The sequence below is a fragment of the Phoxinus phoxinus genome, assembly GCF_949152265.1.
Source record: "Phoxinus phoxinus genome assembly, chromosome: 4".
Taxonomy (NCBI): domain Eukaryota; kingdom Metazoa; phylum Chordata; class Actinopteri; order Cypriniformes; family Leuciscidae; genus Phoxinus; species Phoxinus phoxinus.
Genome location: NC_136879.1, coordinates 38492936 through 38513960, shown reverse-complemented (window position 1 = coordinate 38513960; position 21025 = coordinate 38492936). Strand labels below are relative to the sequence as shown.

General features: G+C 41.1%; 1 protein-coding gene across 1 annotated transcript in view; it reads left to right on the top strand.

The window, feature by feature from the left end:
• The window catches only part of LOC306997004 (NACHT, LRR and PYD domains-containing protein 3-like), an 85120-nt gene extending 74480 nt beyond the window's left edge, over window positions 1-10640 (top strand). Inside the window, exon 12 of the mRNA XM_079609990.1 lies at window positions 10255-10640. Coding sequence (XP_079466116.1) covers window positions 10255-10310 — 56 coding nt within the window. The 3' untranslated portion in view covers window positions 10311-10640. The remainder of the gene's footprint in view (window positions 1-10254) is intronic.
• The last annotated feature ends 10385 nt before the right edge of the window (window positions 10641-21025 follow it).

Below are 21025 nucleotides of genomic sequence, written 5' to 3'. Positions count from 1 at the left end.
GAATACATACCGTTACGCCTATACTTACCAGACACCTGACCAACTATCCACTGGTTCTTCTTCACACCAGATATTTATGTTTCTTCGATATGAATTATTTACATTTCTGTTTGGCTCCTCATCAGTCTCCCGCCTGGGAGGCTCAAAATTGTATGGCTGTGGGCCATCGTATAGGTTTGAGGGGGATTTTGCATCTCCTCAGACTCAAAACTCTCCATACTTGAATAGAACTTTGTTGGCACGTCTCCCTTGTATGACGTCACAGCTCAGCTGCGTTTTAAAAATATGATCTTGACAGAAATGGCTATAAATCTTATTGTAGGGCAGTTACAGTAATAATTTTAATGATAATTACATTTTCACTCAGACATCTAAACCTTATTTAATATATCTAAAAAAAAAATTTAACCTGACATACACACTTTAACAAACATTTTAGAAGTAGAAATTAAACATTTGAACATTCAGGTCTCCTAATTCAAGTGTAATCAACCGTTCTGTTATCCAATATCCACCGGATCAGCGCTGGTTCTCGTGCCGGAGACGGACTCGAGCTCTGCGGTGAACTTCTGACTTCAGACCGCCGTCCTGTTTCACTCACAGCCGAAAGATGCTGCGAGCGACTGACTCCATAACCTGCCAATAAACAAACAGTGCACAGTTCTGAGGACATTTTATCATCCAAATGAATTATATTCATTATCATTAGTGTTACGTTCCAGCTCAAGGAAGTAACAAAAGAAAGGGTTCAGAGTCCAAAAATATATTTAACAATATATTTTTTAAGTCTAGGGGTAAATAATAAAGAAAATAGTTGGTCAACAGTAAATAAACAAACAATTAAGAGAAAAACAATATGAAGGTCCAGCTCCTCAGCACAACTGCAGGATAGGGGTAGACGCTCCTCCCACAGAGGACAGACATCTTATATCCATCCACAAATTGAAGACAGGTGTGGATCCTTATCTGACAACCTATCAAAAGAAAGAAAAGACAAACAGAAAAAAACCAAAACAAAACTAATCCGTAACACCTCCCCCCTTAAAAAGGGAGAGATTCTCATTAGAAACTCTACCTTATACAATTTCCAATCCCAAAACATACATAAGTTTGAGGGGGGAAAAAAAACAACCTTACCGGAGTTAACACCAAGTCATTAACCATTACAACTTTCCCAACTCCCCACATCTCTTGGTTTCGAAACCAGCAATCTCCCGGCGCCTGGAGAAAGCAAAATTAAGGAATGAAAACCAATGAAAGAGAAGAGGAAAATAATGGTCAAAAGACTTATTCTCCACCACATGGGGCACGGGACAAGGCGTCAGCTAAGACATTATCTACGCCTTTCACATGACGAATCTCCAAAGCATAAGGCTGTAAGAAAAGAGACCACCTAATAAGACGCTGATTCGGATTCTGCAGAGAGTGAAGAAATGTAAGAGGGTTATGGTCGGTGTACACCACAGTGGGCATAGTCCCACAAGACACATAAACCTCAAAATGCTGCAGGGACCAATAAACGCTAACGCCTCTTTCTCGATAGTCGAATAGTTGGTCTGATACGAATTGAATTTCCGTGAAAAATAGCTGACAGGGCGATTGATACCATTCTCATCAACCTGCAGCAGAACAGCTCCTGCTCCAACCTGACTAGCATCCACCTGAAGTTTGAATGGTTTATCAAGTCGAGGAGCTGTCAGAACAGGAGATGACGTGAGCAAGCGTTTAACATTCTCAAAGGCGCTTTCACATTTTGGAGTCCACACAAACTTAGCCTTTGCTTGTAGCAAATCCGTGAGCGGGGCAACAACAGAAGAAAAGTTGGGACAAAAACTCCTGTAATACCCAGCCATTCCTAAAAATCTCATCAATTCACGTTTAGTCTGAGGGCTAGGAAACTTGTCAATCGCTATGACTTTAGCACGTACAGGTTGCACTTTGCCCATTCCAACAACCTTCCCCAGGTAAGTCACAGTAGCCCTGGCAAACTCACACTTTGCCAGGTTGACTGTGAGTTTGGCATCTGACAATCGTTCAAACAGTGCACGTATTCGGATAAGGTGTTGATCCCATGTGTCACTATAAACCACAATGTCATCTAGGTACACAGCACAGCCCTCTAAACCAGCGGTCACTCTGTTCATTAGCCGCTGGAATGTAGCTGGAGCATTTCTGAGACCAAAACTCATTACGGTGTAAGAATATAGTCCAAATGGTGTAATGAAAGAGGAAATTTCCTGTGCTCGGGTGGTCAAAGGCACTTGCCAGTACCCTTTGAGCAAATCAAATTTACTGACAAAAGTAGCTGATCCAACTTGGTCAACACAGTCTTCCATCCTAGGCAACGGGTATGAGTCAGGTCTAGTTAGGATATTTACTCGTCTATAGTCAGTGCAAAAACGCTGAGTGCCGTCTGGTTTTCCCACTAACAAACAAGGCGAAGCCCAATCTGAAAAGGAAGGCTTTGCTATGTTGTTTTCAAGCATGTAATTGACTTCAGCCTCCAATTTCTGACGTTTGTCAAATGATACACGATAAAATCGTTGCCGGACAGGTTTAACATCACCCACATCTATATCGTGTTCAATCAAGTGTGTACGAGAAGGAGTGTCTGAAAACAGAACAGAAAATTCAGTTAACATAGAATTTAACTCCGAACGTTGTTTGAAAGATAAATGTTCTATCCATCCTTCTAGATTAGCCAAAGTTTCCGAGTTTTTTAGACGAGGTTGTAAAATTACATCATCAGGTGACTTCACATCTGGTTTCACTTCACCTATTTGACTTAAACTAGCTAACGCTACGCAGGATGGGATGACTTCAGGAGCAACATTACGAGAATAAAAGGGCTTTAACAAATTCACATGGCACAACTGAGTACGCTTCCTGCGCTCCGGGGTAGAAAGAATATAATTTTGATCAGACACTTTTCGAAGCACGGTGTAAGGTCCTAAAAACTTCGCACAAAAAGGAGAACCTGGTAAAGGAAATAAAGCTAACACCTGATCTCCTGGACTAAACACGCGAATCTCAGACTTACGATCAAACCAGCATTTCATCTTTTCCTGGGTTTTTCCCAATTTTTCTCTTGCCAATTCCCCAGCCAGAATTAAACGTCGACGAAAACCCTGTATATACTGAATCAGACTCTGTGGTGGCTCCTCCGGTAGAGCATCATTACACAGTACCGCCATTGGTCCCCGTACACAATGTCCAAAGACTAACTGATTGGGACTAAATCCCAAACTCTCCTGGATGACCTCACGTGTGGCCAACAACAACCAAGGTAACCCTTCCTCCCAATCACCTCCTAACTCCGTGCAATATGCCCTCAACAAAGACTTCAGCGTCTGGTGATAACGCTCTAGGGCACCCTGACTTTCTGCATGGTACGCACTTGATCTGTTGTGTCTAATGCCGAGCTGCCGCAACACCCCTTGAAACATGTTAGAGGTGAAATTTGATCCCTGATCACTCTGAACAACTTTTGGAATTCCAAAAATAGATATGAACTGGGATAAGGCTTTTACAACTGATCGAGTGGTGATTGAACGCAAAGGAAAAGCTGCAGGATATCGAGTGCTCTGACACATCACTGTCAATAAGTACACGCTACCAGACTTTGAAGGTGGTAAGGGTCCAACACAATCCACTAACAGATGCTGAAATGGCTGTTCCATAACAGGTATGGGATACAAAGGTACAGGCTTTATGGTTTGATTTGGTTTTCCAGTCAACTGACACGTTGAGCAAGTCTTTATATACTGCCTTACATCACTCTTAATACGAGGCCAGTAAAAATACTGCAGCAAATGTTGGTAGGTCTTATTTACACCCAAATGACCGGACAGCCCACCATGAGCAGACTCTAATACAGAATTTCGCAAAGAAATGGGCACAACTAACTGTATAACTGGTTCAGTCAAACCTCCCTCTATGTTAGAAGTCCACTTCCGCAATAGTACCTCATTCTCAATTAAGTACCCATTAGCGGAGCTCTCTGCAACATCTGGAGACAAAACAGCATCAAACAGAGAGTTCAAAGATGAATCTTCTTTCTGAGCAGACACCCAAACCTGATGGGGAATAGAAGGCAAAGCAAGGAGACCAGGCACTACCCTCTTAGAGGTTAAAAAGTCCTTCGAATCATTCAGTTTTGCTTCAGCTGATTGTTTACGCATTGCACGCGTGAGTGCACATGACACAAATACCTCTGGATACTGCTGGGAGATATCGGTCTCATCCAATGGAGCAGGGCAAGTAGCAACCACAGGTGGAGGTGGAACATCCCGCCACACACGGTCACCCGCCAGATTATTCCCCAAAATCACTGAAACTCCTTCCATTGGTAGCGAAGGACGGACTCCCATCACAACTCCTCCATTTACTAAATCAGATTGGAGGAACATGTTATGCAGAGGTACAGACAATGTTTGCAATCCAATGCCGCGAATCAGCACACTGTTTCCTGTATTAGACTCCTGAGTGAAAGGGAGAACAGATTCCAAAATGAATGATTCTGATGCACCAGTGTCTCGAAGAATGTTAATAGGAACCTTCTCAGTACTTCCAAGCAATGACACATAGCCTCCTGTAATGAAGGGAGCATACCCAGCATCTCCAACATTGCAAAATACCGCTGGTTTCTCCAGATTCTGTAAGATATCAAGACAACAGTCAGAATTATCATTATCTATCTGAACAGATGAAACGGCAAGAGCAGACCTGGGTTCAGATTTAACACGCATCAGTTTTCCTTTAAGTGCTAAACAATCCTTTTTCCAGTGTCCCTTTAAATGACAATAAGCACACTGGTCATTTTTATCAGCATAACTTTTAAAATTCCTCTCACCCTTATTATCAGAAAAGGCATGACGGATAGTTACGCCCTCTGTCGGGCCATCACTAAACTTTAACCTACTTTTCTTGACTTCATATTTATGAGTGAGTACATACTCATCAGTAAGAATGGCAGCCTCTTCCATAGATGTAACATTTCGATCAGTCAGAAAGATGGAAACATGCTCAGACAAAGTGCTTTTAAACTGTTCTAATAGGAACAACTCATGAAGATCTTCACGACTAGTTACACCTGAAGCAGCACACCAGCGATCTAACTGGATTTTTAAGTCTCTCCCAAATTCACAATACGTCTGTTCTGAGGATTTTCGCATGTTCCTGAATTTCTGTCGATAGGCCTCTGGTACCAGCTCATAAGCTTTCAGTACCGCCTCTTTAACCTTTCGGTAACTTTGGCTATCACGAAAACTTAATGAAGAATAAGCTTTTTGTGCCTTACCGGTTAACACACATTGTAACATCAAAGTCTGTTCAGTATCTGGCCATTTCATAACGTCTGCCAAACGCTCGAACAAACTGAAAAATGTGTCTACATCAGTTTCACTAAATTTTGGTATCAGCTTAATATTATTGGCTACATCCAACCCTTTTTTACCAGACCTGGGTGAACCACTTGCACTGTCCCCCAGTTTACCCTCACCAATTAGCTGAAACCGCATACCCTCGACCTCCAATTTACGAATTTCAATTTCACGATTCAATTTCACCTTTTCTAGCTCTAAAAGCATTAGTTATTTTCGTTGCTCAAAAGAGAATGTAGAAGCAGTAATGGAAGATTTTTCAGCGCTCTCATCATCATCACCATCATCACCAACAACATTCAAAGCAATAGGTTTATCAGGATCAAAGACCTCTAACTTAACTAGAGTGGCCTTAACAATTAGCGCAACAGATTCTTTTAACCTTTTCTCTTTGGTGGTTAAACTGATGTCATACTTAGTGGCCAGCTCCAGCAACTGTTCTTTAGTTAATTGGTCAAACAATTTCTCACTAGGAGACTTCAAAAATAAGTCTAACTCAGTAGCCATTTCCTATTTTATTCAGCAGAACTCGTTCACTCTGATTTACAAGCACAAAAAAGTGATTATTCCCCCTATCTCTCTCCTCCCCCTAAAATAACTCAACCCTAATCTTCATGCCTTCACCAAGAGTCGAGTATTTTTAAGCACTCAAATACCGTCAGTTGTATAAACCCACGGACAAACCAGTGAGACATACAATAGCGGCAGTGCTCTCAACTCAGCGTCAGCACAAAAACAACAAACTAAAATAAAAAAAGATCAACGCGATGCGTTGCTAAACCTACCGGGGAACCTCACTATTTGTGCAACAAAATACAGAGTTCGCTCACAAATTACCTTTCAGCAATACTAGCTAACCGAGCAGAGTACTAGAGTAAACATACCCATCAAAATCCTGCCAAAGCTATCCTATCAGAAGAAACAAACGTTTTTACAACGGGAAATATTAGGAGAAATCAATACACTTACCATATATAATGGTCTATTTCGGTTTCCACTTACTTTCTCTTCAATTGAGCACCATGATGAAGAAAATCCACTGATTTAAAGACACCGAAAACTCTCGCGCACATTTCCCAACAAACACCCACTGTTTGCTAGCGCCAGAACGCCAAGCCACACGCAGGTGAATCAAATGGCAGTCAAATACGCTCCGCCTACACATATAGCCTACAGGCGCTAGCGAAAAATTTACAAACAATATTTTTTTTTTCCCAATAGAAGCTGGACCTTCCGAATTCTAACCAAACAAACTTTGAGGACGAGCCCCCAATTGTTACGTTCCGCCTCAAGGAAGTAACAAAAGAAAGGGTTCAGAGTCCAAAAATATATTTAACAATATATTTATTTAAGTCTAGGGGTAAATAATAAAGAAAATAGTTGGTCAACAGTAAATAAACAAACAATTAAGAGAAAAACAATATGAAGGTCCAGCTCCTCAGCACAACTGCAGGATAGGGGTAGACGCTCCTCCCACAGAGGACAGACATCTTATATCCATCCACAAATTGAAGACAGGTGTGGATCCTTATCTGACAACCTATCAAAAGAAAGAAAAGACAAACAGAAAAAACCCAAAACAAAACTAATCCGTAACTTTAGGAATAAAGTCGTGTGTTTTATGCAAGGCGTTTCAATCACACTAAAAGACAGGCGCGACTCGTTTAGGTGTCACATTACGCTTCTGTATGTTGTTTTGCAGTAAATAAAATGATTTAAAGCACATTAATGATTTTATATATAAAATAAAACATACACAAACCTGAATTTCACAGAGGAAATGCACCAAATCTGCGACGCTGAGAAGAGAGAACTCAATTTCTTAAGTGTGTGTTATATATATTAATAATATTGATTTGAATTAAGTAATATTTTTGGTTCTTTTAAAACAGATCTGTTTGATTCTCCATTCTCAAATATTTTGATAGAAATTTCACAAATATAGAAATTTTATTTACAATAAATAATTGGTTAGTCAAATGCTAAATTATTTTAGTGACAAACACGTGTATATATAACTAAATTTTAGACAAAATTAAATGTTGGATTTTTAGTAAATTATTTTGGTATGTTCAACTCAAACCATCAAGTAAATGATATTCAGAGATTTTATTAAGTTAATAAAGTTAATTATTACTGTGACATTTACTAAGCCCCTGAAATATTTTTTAGATCTAAAATGTCACAAAACATGATCATAAAACATCTAAAGTATCATTCAGTCAGGAAAAATAATATCTTAAATTACATTAGTGAATAGTGTCATTTAAGAGATTATTTTTCCTGATTGAATGATACTTTAGATGTTTTATGATCATGTTTTGTGACATTTTAGATCTCAATCTAATGATCTATCAAACGTATTAATTTGTGTTTTAAGTTTGAACTTTCTCTTTAATAATGGATTCACTGCTAAACTGATCTGATCTGAACTGAGAGTGAAGTGTGTGTCATTGTTCTCTACAGGTTGAGTGATTGTGATCTCACAGATGAAGGTTTTGCTGCTCTGACTTCAGCTCTGAGATCAAACCCTGAACACCTGAGAGTACTGGATCTGTCTGGGAATAAAATAGGAGAATCAGTGAATCTGCTGTCTGATGTCCTACAGAATCCTCTCTGTAAACTGGAGAACCTGTGGTAAGATCATATTTGACTCTCACACATGAATCACAATGTAAAGTATATTTGAAGTGTTCAGCCTCTTTCTCCTGCTGTGAGTTCAGATTATTGAGCTGTAAATGATTGAACACATGAGCTGATCCTCAATAACATGAAACTGCAGGACTGAGAGTCACACTGAAATACACACTTTCACACACAATCAACATTTCAGTGTCTTGACTTTAAACAGACTCGAGCTCAACACAGTCAGAACTGAGAAATGAAGAAAATGCTGGATTCATTCTTACTGTTAATTATGTTCATCTTTCTGCATTGACACTTTTTAAAGTATTGTTTTTAATTTGGTAAAGTCACACACACACCAATTTATACTCCATACATATATACTCTATACATATTACATACAGATCTGAGTAACATAGCAGAACTAGCCTATGTACTGAATAGTGTAATTTAAGAGATTATTTTTCCTGATTGAATGATACTTTAGATGTTGTATGATCATGTTTAGATCTCAATCTAATGATCCATCAAACATTAATTTGTGCTTTAAGTTTGAACTTTCTCTTTAATAATGGATTCACTGCTAAACTGATCTGAACTGAGAGAGAAGTGTGTGTCATTGTTCTCTACAGGTTGAATGATTGTGGCGTCACAGATGAAGGTTGTGTTGCTCTGACTTCAGCTCTGAGATCAAACTCTGAACACCTGAGAGAACTGAGTCTGTCTGGGAATAAAATAAGACGTTCAGGAATGAAGTTGCTCTCTGATCTGAAGGATGATCCACATTATAAACTGGAGACATTACACTACTGTGAGTATATCTTTATTTGAAGCCTTTTAATTGACTCAATTTCAGTGACAGATCTCATGTGTGTGTAACTGGAGAATATAAGATAATAATTCAGCTTCACTTTTAATAAGAGTTTAATTCTGTGATGTGAATATGATCTATGATCTATGAATAGGTCTATATGAATATTGTCATCCCTTACACAACTTTTGTTTAATTGGAATTAATTAATTCTGATCGATGAATCTAAACGTAGTGTTTACATGAACGATAAATAAAATGATCGGGTTGATGTTTGTGTTTATATGTCACAAGCTTCAAATCGTAACTGAGTTTTTGACATGCACACACTACACGAATATTTCCCACTGTTTACACACACTCTTCTCCTACTTTGTTTGTTTGTTTGTTTGTTGTAAACATCATATTTAATATTTATATATTACGGGTCAGGTCCTAATTAGGAGACGATGAACACATGAACCGTTGTGCCGTGCTGCTTATATTGATCCCGCAGTAAAAACATCCGAAACAGCCTGTGTGTGAGAGTCCGAGAGAAGGACGTGTGTGAGAGTCCGAGAGAAGGACGTGTGTGAGAGTCTGAGAGAAGGACGTGTGTGAGAGTCTGAGAGAAGGACGTGTGTGAGAGTCCGAGAGAAGGACGTGTGTGAGAGTCCGAGAGAAGGACGTGTGTGAGAGTCCGAGAGAAGGACGTGTGTGAGAGTCCGAGAGAAGGACGTGTGTGAGAGTCCGATAGAAGGACGTGTGTGAGAGTCCGAGATAAGGACGTGTGTGAGAGTCCAAGAGAAGGACGTGTGTGTGAGAGTCCGAGAGAAGGACGTGTGTGTGAGAGTCTGAGAGAAGGACGTGTGTGAGAGTCTGAGAGAAGGACGTGTGTGAGAGTCTGAGAGAAGGACGTGTGTGAGAGTCTGAGAGAAGGACGCGTGTGAGAGAGTCTGAGAGAAGGACGTGTGTGTGAGTCTGAGAGAAGGACGTGTGTGAGAGTCTGAGAGAAGGACTGAAGGCCGTGAGATTGTGTTGGTCATTCATGACATCATTCAACAACTACAGCAGCTCGTATGCATCATACGCCATTACGTTATTGCACACACACAGTAATTTCCAGTTTGGGTTTTCAATCTGATCGAGTGTTTACATGTCCCCTCGACCGGATTAGAAAAGAATAAAACGCCCAATCCGATCGAAATTTCATTCAGATCGAGTTCATTCGATTACGGCGTTTACATGAAGACTTTTCAGTCCGAGTCGTCAATCTGATTACTAAGATTGTGTGTGTGTGTGTGTGTTAAAGTGAGATATGTTTATCATTAATATCTCTGGCTGTAATATGAATATACTAATATCTCTGGCTGTGTTTTCCTGAAATGATCTCCAGATGTGATGTGACTCAGTAATGTCTCACACTCATATGTGTCTGTCTGTGTGTTTTATTGTAGGACTCTCAGTGTTTAGACGTCAGTTCAGTTTCCTCAGGATCAGCTGATGGTGAATAAAGAGCCGCTACAGAGACTGAAGACACAGAGACACAGCGATCACACTGACGTGTGTGTGTTCACACCAGTTTCTTGTTTTATAGTAATGACTCATGAAAATGAGTGCTGAAAACAGCAGCTTTGTATTGTTTCAAATTTGTTAGATATTGATTACAATGTAGATGTGAAACACTCAAAATACGTGGCAAACGGTTAAAGCAAAGTGAAAACAAGCCTTAGAGATTTATTGTGCAATACTGACAGCGTTGGGAAAAGTGTTATAAGTTTTATCAAGAGTCTGACTGCAGAAGAGATGCTGTAAATTATACCAGCAGAGGAAGACAAAGATTAAGCAAAAATTTCACTGAACATTTATTTCTGTCAAATATTTTTTTATTATTAATCTATTTTTTATGATGATCTATTCATGTTTCCAAATAAATCTTCACATTCTTTTACTGGTTTCTTGTTTTTACCCTCCTGCCTCTGAACACAGTTAGTACTACTAGAGCTCAATGAATTATGTGCTCTCCTTATCAAGGGCTCTTACATTATAATAAAAGATCATCAAATGATTCTTAATAGGACTGGTTGTTAAAGATCCCTAACTTTCAGCACAACAATTGAATGGAGATGTCATCTTGGGTGGGGTGAAATTTGGCACAGAACCCATGGTGCCACCAGTGCGACACATCTTCAGTTGTGTGCCCGACCTCATTGGGTGTTTCGGCCACTTATCACAAGACACCCTCCGCCGGGGTTGGCCCACCACGGGTTGATCAGACCCGGGTGTGTGTCGCACGGTGGTGGTACCATGCGATCATTTGGCAGCCCATGTTGCATCCCTACGTTTCAGCCACAGCCAGTGACTGCTCCGTTCCGCTGCAGTGGCAAGTTCTTTGATTGCCCTCCGTTGGGACTGCCCTCTGATCCCTACTTCCTTCAAGAGCCTTGTGGTCGAGCTGGCCACAAAACCTCTGCATCCCACCTCCACTGGCCACACCTTCACATTCCAGCCCCGCCCCTCTGCTTCAGCTGCTAAGTTGGCATAACGCAGCCTCTTCCGTTCGAATGCCTCGTCGATGGCATCCTCCCATGGGACAGTCATTTCAACAATGAAGACACGCCGGCAGGACATGGACCAGAGGACAAGGTCTGGGCGCAGGTTGGTTGCTGCAATTTCGGGTGGGAAGTTGAGCCTCTGGTTAAGGTCTACTCGCATTTCCCAATCCCGGGCTGCGTTCAGTGGGCTAGAGTTTGGGAGTGATGGCTTAGTCCACTGTTTCTCCCCTTCCCGCATGAAGGTTGTTCTCCGTGGGATGGTAGTCTGGGCATTTAGTGGCGTGGCGTTGGTGGTTACCCTCTTGTTCTCAAGTTCGGCAGCCAAGCACCTCAGCACTTGGTTGTGGCGCCAGGTGTACCTTCCTTGAGTTAGGCTGGTCTTACAACCCACCAGGATGTGTTTGAGGTTTGCTGGGGCTGCACACAGGGGACATGCTATGTCCTCTCCATACCAGAGATGTAGGTTGGTTGGGGAGGGCAGGACATCGTAAGTGGCTCTGATGATGAAACTTAGCCTATTAGCCTCCATGCCCCACATCTCACTCCATGTGATTTTTCTCCTCTCCACGCCATCCCACTTCATCCAGCGGCCTTGCTGGGCTTGGGAGACAGCCTTGGCACACCTGGCTGCTTCCTCTTGGTGGCGCACCTCCTCCACCACCATGTGCCGCCGTTCGGTTGGAGTGGCCTTTTGCCATGTGGGTGTTGCTGCTTCCAATCCAAGGCCCCCTCTGCCATGTTGGACATGCCCCACTATATCCCGGTGTCTGAGGGCAGCCTTTGCCGCCGCTACCGTTGCCGACGGCTTCCATTTCCTCCCCGTTGCTAGGGTAGGAGCAGCACCTCTGACGACTGGATCCCGGGATTCTGTAAGAGTCATGTTGTGGCAAAAATTCATCAAACAAACATCACTGCGTAAGGGAGACTCAGAGTCAAATTATAAAATTAAAGTATTTATTCTTGCAAGAAGGAGCAGTCTAATACACAGCTGTTACCCTGTGCAGAAGAGTGACACACCCCCAGACAGACTGAACTAGCTTTTTATCCTAATCTTCAAGGCCTTCTCCGCAGAGCCTTCCCCCCACAGTAGATTTCCATTCAGTAATTTTCCATAGACAAGGAAGCCATAACACTAGTTTCGATTCGTCACTAGAGCCAACTCCTAAGCCCTCCTTCACCAAATGGCCTTCTGACATCTAGGTCAGAGGTCCTTGTTCGTCTGTTCTCTGGAGTGTCTCTCCCTTCTGCCTCCCCAGGTACATAAAAAGAATCTTTTCTCACTACAAGTGAGAGTCACACATGTGACATTCTTTGAATCATCTATATTTTACTAAAGATCAATGAATATCATAAAACCGCCACTACAGTCATTTCCAGCCTTGAAATGCAATCTTGCAACCATTTTTAAAAGTCAGGTCGTGCTGTACAGACTTGGTCAATGTCAGTCAAAAAAAACATTCTCCTCTTGTTTACGATAATCATAAATGGCTCTCTCTGGATAATTTTATATTGACTTAGCCAATGTGTCCCTTTGTTGTTGCCGTCAAATCTATAACTGTACAACTCCACAATTCCAATTTACATAAATACCTAAACTGATGCAGAAAGTAATTCAAATCCACATCATAAATGACAAAAGTCATTACTTACAGACGGAGCGTGATGACCAATCAACTTAAAGCTCGTCCCATGTTCTCTATCATCTTCTCATCAGATTCACTCAGCATTTGCACTATTCAGGCCGAATTCATCCTGTAAGTTTCAGGTTCTGGTTCTGGTTCTGGTTCTGGTTCTGGTTCTGGTTCTGGTTCTGTTAGTCATGTTTTCCCCGTCGTGGGTTTTGTTTTGTGTTTGTTTTCTTTTGTAATTAAAACATCATTCTCCAGCACTTGAGTCCTCGCACCGCTTCACTTCTTACCATTCCGTGACAGGTTCATTATCATTATTTTGTTTAAGCTTGCCTTACCATGCCTGATAACAGAAAGACAAACAGAGTACCAAATCCCTTTCTCCACTCAGCCGTCTCTCATACACAAATAATCTTTTCAAACAGCCTCCTAAGACTGAAACTTAATTAATCATAGAACCCTTAATAGTTCACAAATGTTAATATACAAGTGTTTAACTCAAATTAGAACCATTACAACAATCTAAAATACATTATGCTATGACTATTTATAACGTTATCTTTAGTTTGAATACTTATATAAATTCTCAATTCACCTAACCTTTGTTATCCAAACTCTTACAAAACCTGTCTCAATCTTTAGCTATCACCATGTCTAACCTTCAGGAGTTAAAACCATCTTATAGACATATTAGTTCAAAATCAACTTCTTTAATTTTCCTTGCCCATAAGGCAACCAACATGTTCCTGATATAAATTAATAAGTTATGTTACTGTCTCCCCAACAAATAATGACAATCAGATGGTCTCAGCTGGCTCTTGAAAGCACATCTCCCATCAGCTCTTTATCTATAATTTCCATCAGACTTGTCACAGTTGAAAACAAGCCATACAGTGAATTGCGAGGGGGGTTTTCTCTGGTGAGTGGTATAGAGGAACTCACATTTTCTCGGTCAAACAATGCTCTGCTGACCCCACAATGCTCTGCTGACCCCAGTTGGCCTCTAGTAGTCAGCGCTCAACTCTCATACCTTTCTCACATATTAACACCTCCATCCGGAGATGCAGTGTCCGGGACCCCCTGCGTTAGGCTGTCTCCTGGCCAGGAAAATCATCCCGTCTTTGAGTAGTCACGTACCCACTGGTGACCCGCTCGCATCACACAATCAGTTTCCTCAACAGAACTCAGCTGTTTTTTTTCTCTGGAGCTTAGGAAAGACACATTCAAGAGTCACCTCACCTCCATCTGGACTGCCTAATATTGTTAAGGGAGACAGGTTAATAACAACAGTATTTAATCACTCAAATCTGTTAGACATGTCCGAATCAACAAAATCTCAGTGAACAAAATTCACATCGTCTATTCAGTGTACATCTATAGTCATGGTTATAGGTCCTGTGTCACTGTCATGGTGAAGGCTAAGATCAGACAAATACGTTACTGGTCCTAAAATAACAAGTACAAAAATGTCACTTCTGTCATTTAAGGTCTACATTATTATTTTAAAGACTTCTTTAAAGTCATTCAGTTTTACAAATCTAAAATATTTAAGTACAAATTGCCCTCTGAATGGCAATGATTTCCCTTAACATGATTTCTTTTAACATCTGTGTCTATAATTTTCAACTGTAAATAGCTTATCGTCATGACAGGCTAAGGTAACAGCCTTCTGACATTGAATGAGAGAGAGACTCTGAGACCTTCAAGACTGGCACACTGTTTCTCATACTAAACATTCTCTACTTTAGCTACTTTATCTTTTAATTCTAGCCCAGTTTAAAGGCACCTTTGCTAGAAATTACATACGTTTTCAATATCAAAATAATTTTAAAGTTGTCTTTTGCCCATACATCAGGGAATTTAGACATTAAAAATTTTCCACTTCACATGAGTCTGTTTCAGCCAAGTCCCAATCTTATCTTTTGAAACCAAAACATCTTCTAGCTGCTTCATGGTCAATTTCCAAGCTGTTTGTTTAATCAGATCCATTTCTACAAAATTGTTTTTACATTTAGCAACCCAGTGCTACTTCTACTTATTTGATCTTAAATACAAATAGATATTCTAGTTCTCAATAACGTTTCATTATAACATCTCAATTTTAGTTGTCAGGTTTTCAATTACAACTTTATCTGACAATATTTTCCATATTTTCTCTTCTAGGGGTTTACCAATCTACAATTAGGATCTTCCAAAACCTTTTTTTAAGCGTTTCATTATAAGACAATCATATTTTTAGTTACCTTTACTTTTACAAATATTTTGCTTATCTGCAATTTACATCTACTGGTACTTTAGTTCTTTCCTTTTAAAAGGATTTCCTTACAACTTAAATCTTTCAACTTTCTTTTCTCTTTCAATCTACTTACGACTTCCATCTATCAACTTTCTTTTCTCTTTCAATCTACTTACGACTTCCATCTATCAACTTTCTTTTCTCTTTCAATCTACTTGCACATTCTTTTCACTTCCCTTAGCCCTGCATTCACATTCTTGGTTCTTTCTCAGACGAAAACTTTAATATCGTCATTCAAATCCTGTTCTACTTTCAAACCCACATTAATACGTCACTTTCACATTCCATCAACTTTCTTTTACACCTTTCTGAGTGGGCATTTACAGTTACTGCTAAATGCAGCTGACCACAATTAAAACACTCTCTGTCCCCTTGCCTATAGTTCGATCACCTTGAGCTTTCTAGCAGCTCCAACTTACTGACACCCTTGAAGCAGTGTGTTCCAATCAGTTTGTAAACAGAGCTGATAAGCAGTTCTCTGTTCCTCTTACAGTCCACCAGTGGCGGATCACACTAGCCAAATCATAATCTTCATCATTATTATTGGCAGAACATTAATTTTCATAAACTGCACAGAAATCCATAAATTGTTTCTAAGTTGTTTTCACAAAGTTTCTATTTAACTTTAACACTTGTCCAGGGAAAATTATCCCCGACCCATAATTTCCTTTATAAAACAGACAATGTCTTTTGCCTTCAATGACTTAATATCAACCAAATATCTGACATTTTACATTATTGAATTTCAAAATCTGTCTTTACATCTCTCTAATTCGGTATTATCATCAACAACACTGATTACAATAGCAAGTACACATTTAACATCCGGAAGCCGGGCTGAATAAGGACGCGCTGTTGCTGTACTCCCAGCATAGCTGGAGTCTTTAGGTTCAAAAGACATGTTAATCCCTGTTAATCATACTCAATACCTTATTATTATTAATCTGAACCCAACTTTTCATACCATTTCTTAATCTGACTTAACAGCCGTTCATAAATAGTTCCATAAATTTTATCAGAAATGTTATTTTCATAACATACATTTTCTACAGTTGTTTTCTTCTCAAAATGGTTAGTCTGCAGATTCAACAAGTATTATCATTACTGTCTCTGTCCCACTTATCTCTAGTGTTTTTACAGAAACCAAAATATCATATTACTCAAATCTCAATCCTTCACAAAGACAGCCTTATTGCTGCTTGCTACTTCAAATCTTGTTACAAAAAAAATCTTCTGACATCTAATGTCATGCATCCATCTAATGGATGAAAAATAAAAACCCTTTTATCAGTCATATTCAATCTTACTATATGGCAATACATTCTAGCCAACAACTCATTGTCTTTTCACACTTTTACACACGTTGAACGCAGACACAACAACCTTTGTTTCTCACTGCCCTGTTCAACTGATTCCCTCACCATCTTTAATCTTGTGGCGCTCAATATCATACATTTCTGCCCTTAATTTTATCTCATTTGACAAAAACACCGGTGTACCAAATTTCGCAAGCTTGCTTTAGAAACATCCCCATACTTTGGCTGTTTCACTGTCTTCTGTGGATTTTCCTTTGCGCGCGTTCTCTTTATTTGTCAGACGTCTCTGAAACAAACCCGATCTTTTCTTTTAACCCAAGTCGGTTGGGTTCGCACTATTAGTGCCCTCCTAATTATGGTTTACCAAAAATCTGTTACGATTTTCTTGGCTCCCCTAATTAGTCTCAGCACCCAAAAATAACCTGCTCCGTGGTGGAACAATTAATTTTCAGGTACCTATCTGTATGAAATGTCTTGGTCTGTCACAGTTCTCAATTAATTCCAGATTATTTATCTGCTTGAAATATCTTGTTCTGTCACAGACCTCAATTAATTTCAGATTATTACCACAGAAAACAGTCCCCAGCCAATATGGTTCAATTTCACTCTTCCCCCAATTAAACTGAATTTAATTACCTTACTCAGAGATGTTGTTCTGTGCCACCTTGAGTTCTTTTGATTTCCAGTGGTCGATCCTCCCGGGGCTCTGACATCGGCCGGCCTCTCTCTCTCAAGTTTACGAGGTAGAGCTGGAACTTACTCAGTCCAGGTGGCCAAACACCGTCCGATCTCAGGTCCAGGAGGCATCGTCCAAGGAATCCCACTTCTGACACCAAATTGTTGTGGCAAAAATTCATCAAACAAACATCACTGCGTAAGGGAGACTCAGAGTCAAATTATAAAATTAAAGTATTTATTCTTGCAAGAAGGAGCAGTCTAATACACAGCTGTTACCCTGTGCAGAAGAGTGACACACCCCCAGACAGACTGAACTAGCTTTTTATCCTAATCTTCAAGGCCTTCTCCGCAGAGCCTTCCCCCCACAGTAGATTTCCATTCAGTAATTTTCCATAGACAAGGAAGCCATAACACTAGTTTCGATTCGTCACTAGAGCCAACTCCTAAGCCCTCCTTCACCAAATGGCCTTCTGACATCTAGGTCAGAGGTCCTTGTTCGTCTGTTCTCTGGAGTGTCTCTCCCTTCTGCCTCCCCAGGTACATAAAAAGAATCTTTTCTCACTACAAGTGAGAGTCACACATGTGACATTCTTTGAATCATCTATATTTTACTAAAGATCAATGAATATCATAAAACCGCCACTACAGTCATTTCCAGCCTTGTTTTGGCACATTTGTACTCCTCCACCAGGCTTGAGATTGGCAGGGAGAGAGCTCCGTTGCCATACAGGCCAATGCTGGTAAGGCATCTCGGCAGTCCAAGCCACTTCCTCACTTGTGCATTCACTAATCTCTCCAGTCGAATGGCATGGGATAGCGTGACCTCATAGATAGAAATTGGCCACATGAGACGGGGCAGCAGCCCAAACTGAAAGCACCATAGCTTCAGCTTCCCTGGGAGAGCAGTGTTGTTGATCTTCTTGAGGCCGCTGATTGTATCCTGCCTGAGTTGCTCCACCTGCTTCGAGTCTTTGAGTTCTGCGCTATACCAGCGGCCGAGGCTTTTGATGGGCTTCTCTAGAACTGTTGGTATTGGCTCGTTGTTGACCTGGAACCTCTCATTGGTAAGCTGGCCCTTGACAATTGAGATACTGCGGGATTTGCTGGGTTTAATCTCCATTCTTGCCCATTTGATGTTTCCCTGGAGTTTTTCCAACAGGCGTTTGGTGCATGCTTTTGTTGTTGTTATTGTCGTCATGTCGTCCATGTACGCCCTGATTGGAGGAAGACGTAGCCCGCTCTTCAACCGCTCCCCTCCTACCACCCATCGGGATGCTCGAATAATGAGCTCCATCGCCATGGTAAACGCCAGTGGAGAGATAGTGCAGCCCGCCATTATGCCTATCTCGAGGTGCTGCCAGGCAGTTGTACTGGCCTGTGCTGTCACACAGAATTGAAGGTCCTGGAAATAGGCTTTGACCAGCCTTGTGATACCCTCTGGGACTTGGAAGAACTTGAACGCAGTCCACAGAACTTCATGCGGCACTGACCCAAAGGCGTTGGCAAGATCCAAGAAAACCACATGTAGGTCTTTCTTCTCCCTCCTGGCTGTCTGTATCTGGTGCCAGATGACATTTGTGTGCTCCAGGCATCCTGAGAATCCACTTATCCCTGCCTTCTGCACTGAGGTGTCGACAAAGTTGTTCTTCTGCAAGAACGCAGAAAGCCTCTGGGCCACAACACTGAAAAATATCTTTCCTTCCACATTCAGTAGGCTGATCTGGCGGAACTGATCGATGGTTGAGGAATTCTTTTCTTTGGGAATCAGGATTCCTCCTGCCCGTCGCCATGCCTTTGGTATAATTTCTTTTTCCCATGCCACTTTCATTAGCTTCCAGAGGTACTTCAAGACACCTGGCGCGTTCTTATAGAGCCTATATGGAACGCCATTGGGCCCAGGGGCTGAAGCTGTTCTTGCCCGCTTTACTGTACTCTCCACTTCGCTCTAAGTAGGAGGTCTTGTTTCCAGCTGGTGCTCGGGTGGTTGAATTGGCGGCATATCATCCGGGATGCTGGCTAGCACATGCCTCTGATTGTCAGAGTAGGTCATCCTAAGGTGCTTCTCTAGTTCCCTTAAGGGTACTTTGAGGGACCCAGTTTTCTCCTTGACAAAGAGGTCTTTGACAAACCTGTAGGGATCTCTGTAGAAGGCAGTCCTCATTCGCTCCTTCTTCTTATGTTGCTTTCTAAGGCATTCTGCTCTTCGCAGTGTTGCAATACGCTGCTTGATGTCACCCTGTAGTGCCTCCAGACCTTTCCTTTCCTCTTCTGTGACCTTCCTCCACTGTTTTCTCAGGTTCCTTCTTTCTTTCACCAGTCGCTCAATCTCTTGTTGTCTCCTGGACTTGAGCTTGACTGATGGGTTCTTCTGGGTCCCAAGGTTTGGTGTTGTACTTTTCACCCCAAATCTCACTGCTCCATAGCTGTAAATGATCTCTCCGATTTTGTCCAGCTTTCTTTCCACACACCCTTTCGGACCTTCTAAAAGATGGACGAGGTCTGTGTCTGTGGTTTCCCACTCCTTTTTCTGGCAGGATTTAGGCCACAAGATTTGAGGCTTCCTTCCATTCATCTTCCTCTCTACTGCTGTCTGTGGCTGGATGGGCTCTGGACACATGTCCGTTGGTGGTTCTGTGCTTGGTTGAGCTTCGTCTGGGGTTCTGATACCCTGTGGACTGTGGTGAATATCCTGCCACTGGGCTTCACTCGACTGATTTGCCCTACCTCTGAAGAAGTAGTGGTCAATGCGAGGCCCCTTGCTAAGCTCTCTCAGGCACTTTTTCCTGCCCTGGTGGATCTTAAGACCCTTTTCTGATGTTATCTTTTTCCAGCCACAGATGCAGCTTTGAAGCTTGTGTCCTGCCAGTGCTGTTACTCCATCAATTCCTGTGCTGAACATTTGATTCATTGTCGTTTCCATTCCAGGGTCTGTTACCGTGTGATCCACCGACGAGTCATCTTCTGCCCCCGCTCTCGCAGACTCAAGGGGTATTTTTTCTTTTGAACTTTTCGTAGCCATAGTTGGGTGGATCCAAGCCACTATGTAGTGCAAGGATCCTGCTAACACGGGTAGCTAACCCATGCCAGCCCCATTGGGGTCTGTTCCCTCCTGCCAGCAGTCTCTTCAGGCCGTCACCAGGTCTTTCCCGGGTTGTCAGCTGCCCTTTCGCAGCAGTCACTGGTTTTGACACCAGATATCATGATTCTTAATAGGACTGGTTGTTAAAGATTAAACATTATTTAATGTATAAAAGATCATTCATTTGTAAAGGATCATTCATAATTTAATTTATTTGCCTTATTTTTTTTACTCGAAGCATTAACTTTAAAATAATTTTAGATTTTATATTAATTATTATTATTAAATGATAATAGTTAATATATTAAACTGATATTTGTGATCACCTGCCACGCTGACAATGCTTGACAAACTTTATTTTTTATTTTTTTAAACTTTAGTAAAATATTATTTTAAGTGTTACCCAAGTTTACGTCTAATTATAATAGAGCTTTTTTCTTGAACTTTCCTGAGAAAATTTTTCAATTTTACAGAAAATCCTTGAAACATTGTGTTACATGTTTTTGCTCCCTCATTCAGGTTCAGCTACTCTGATTCAAGAAAAATGTATTTAGGAAAGAAAAAAAATTATGGGTTGACGTCACATAGGCGACATGTAGTCTTTCTCGTTATGTCTTTTCCACAACTGCTAGCCGACGAATCATACCATATACTGTCAAACTTGTAGCATGAAAGAT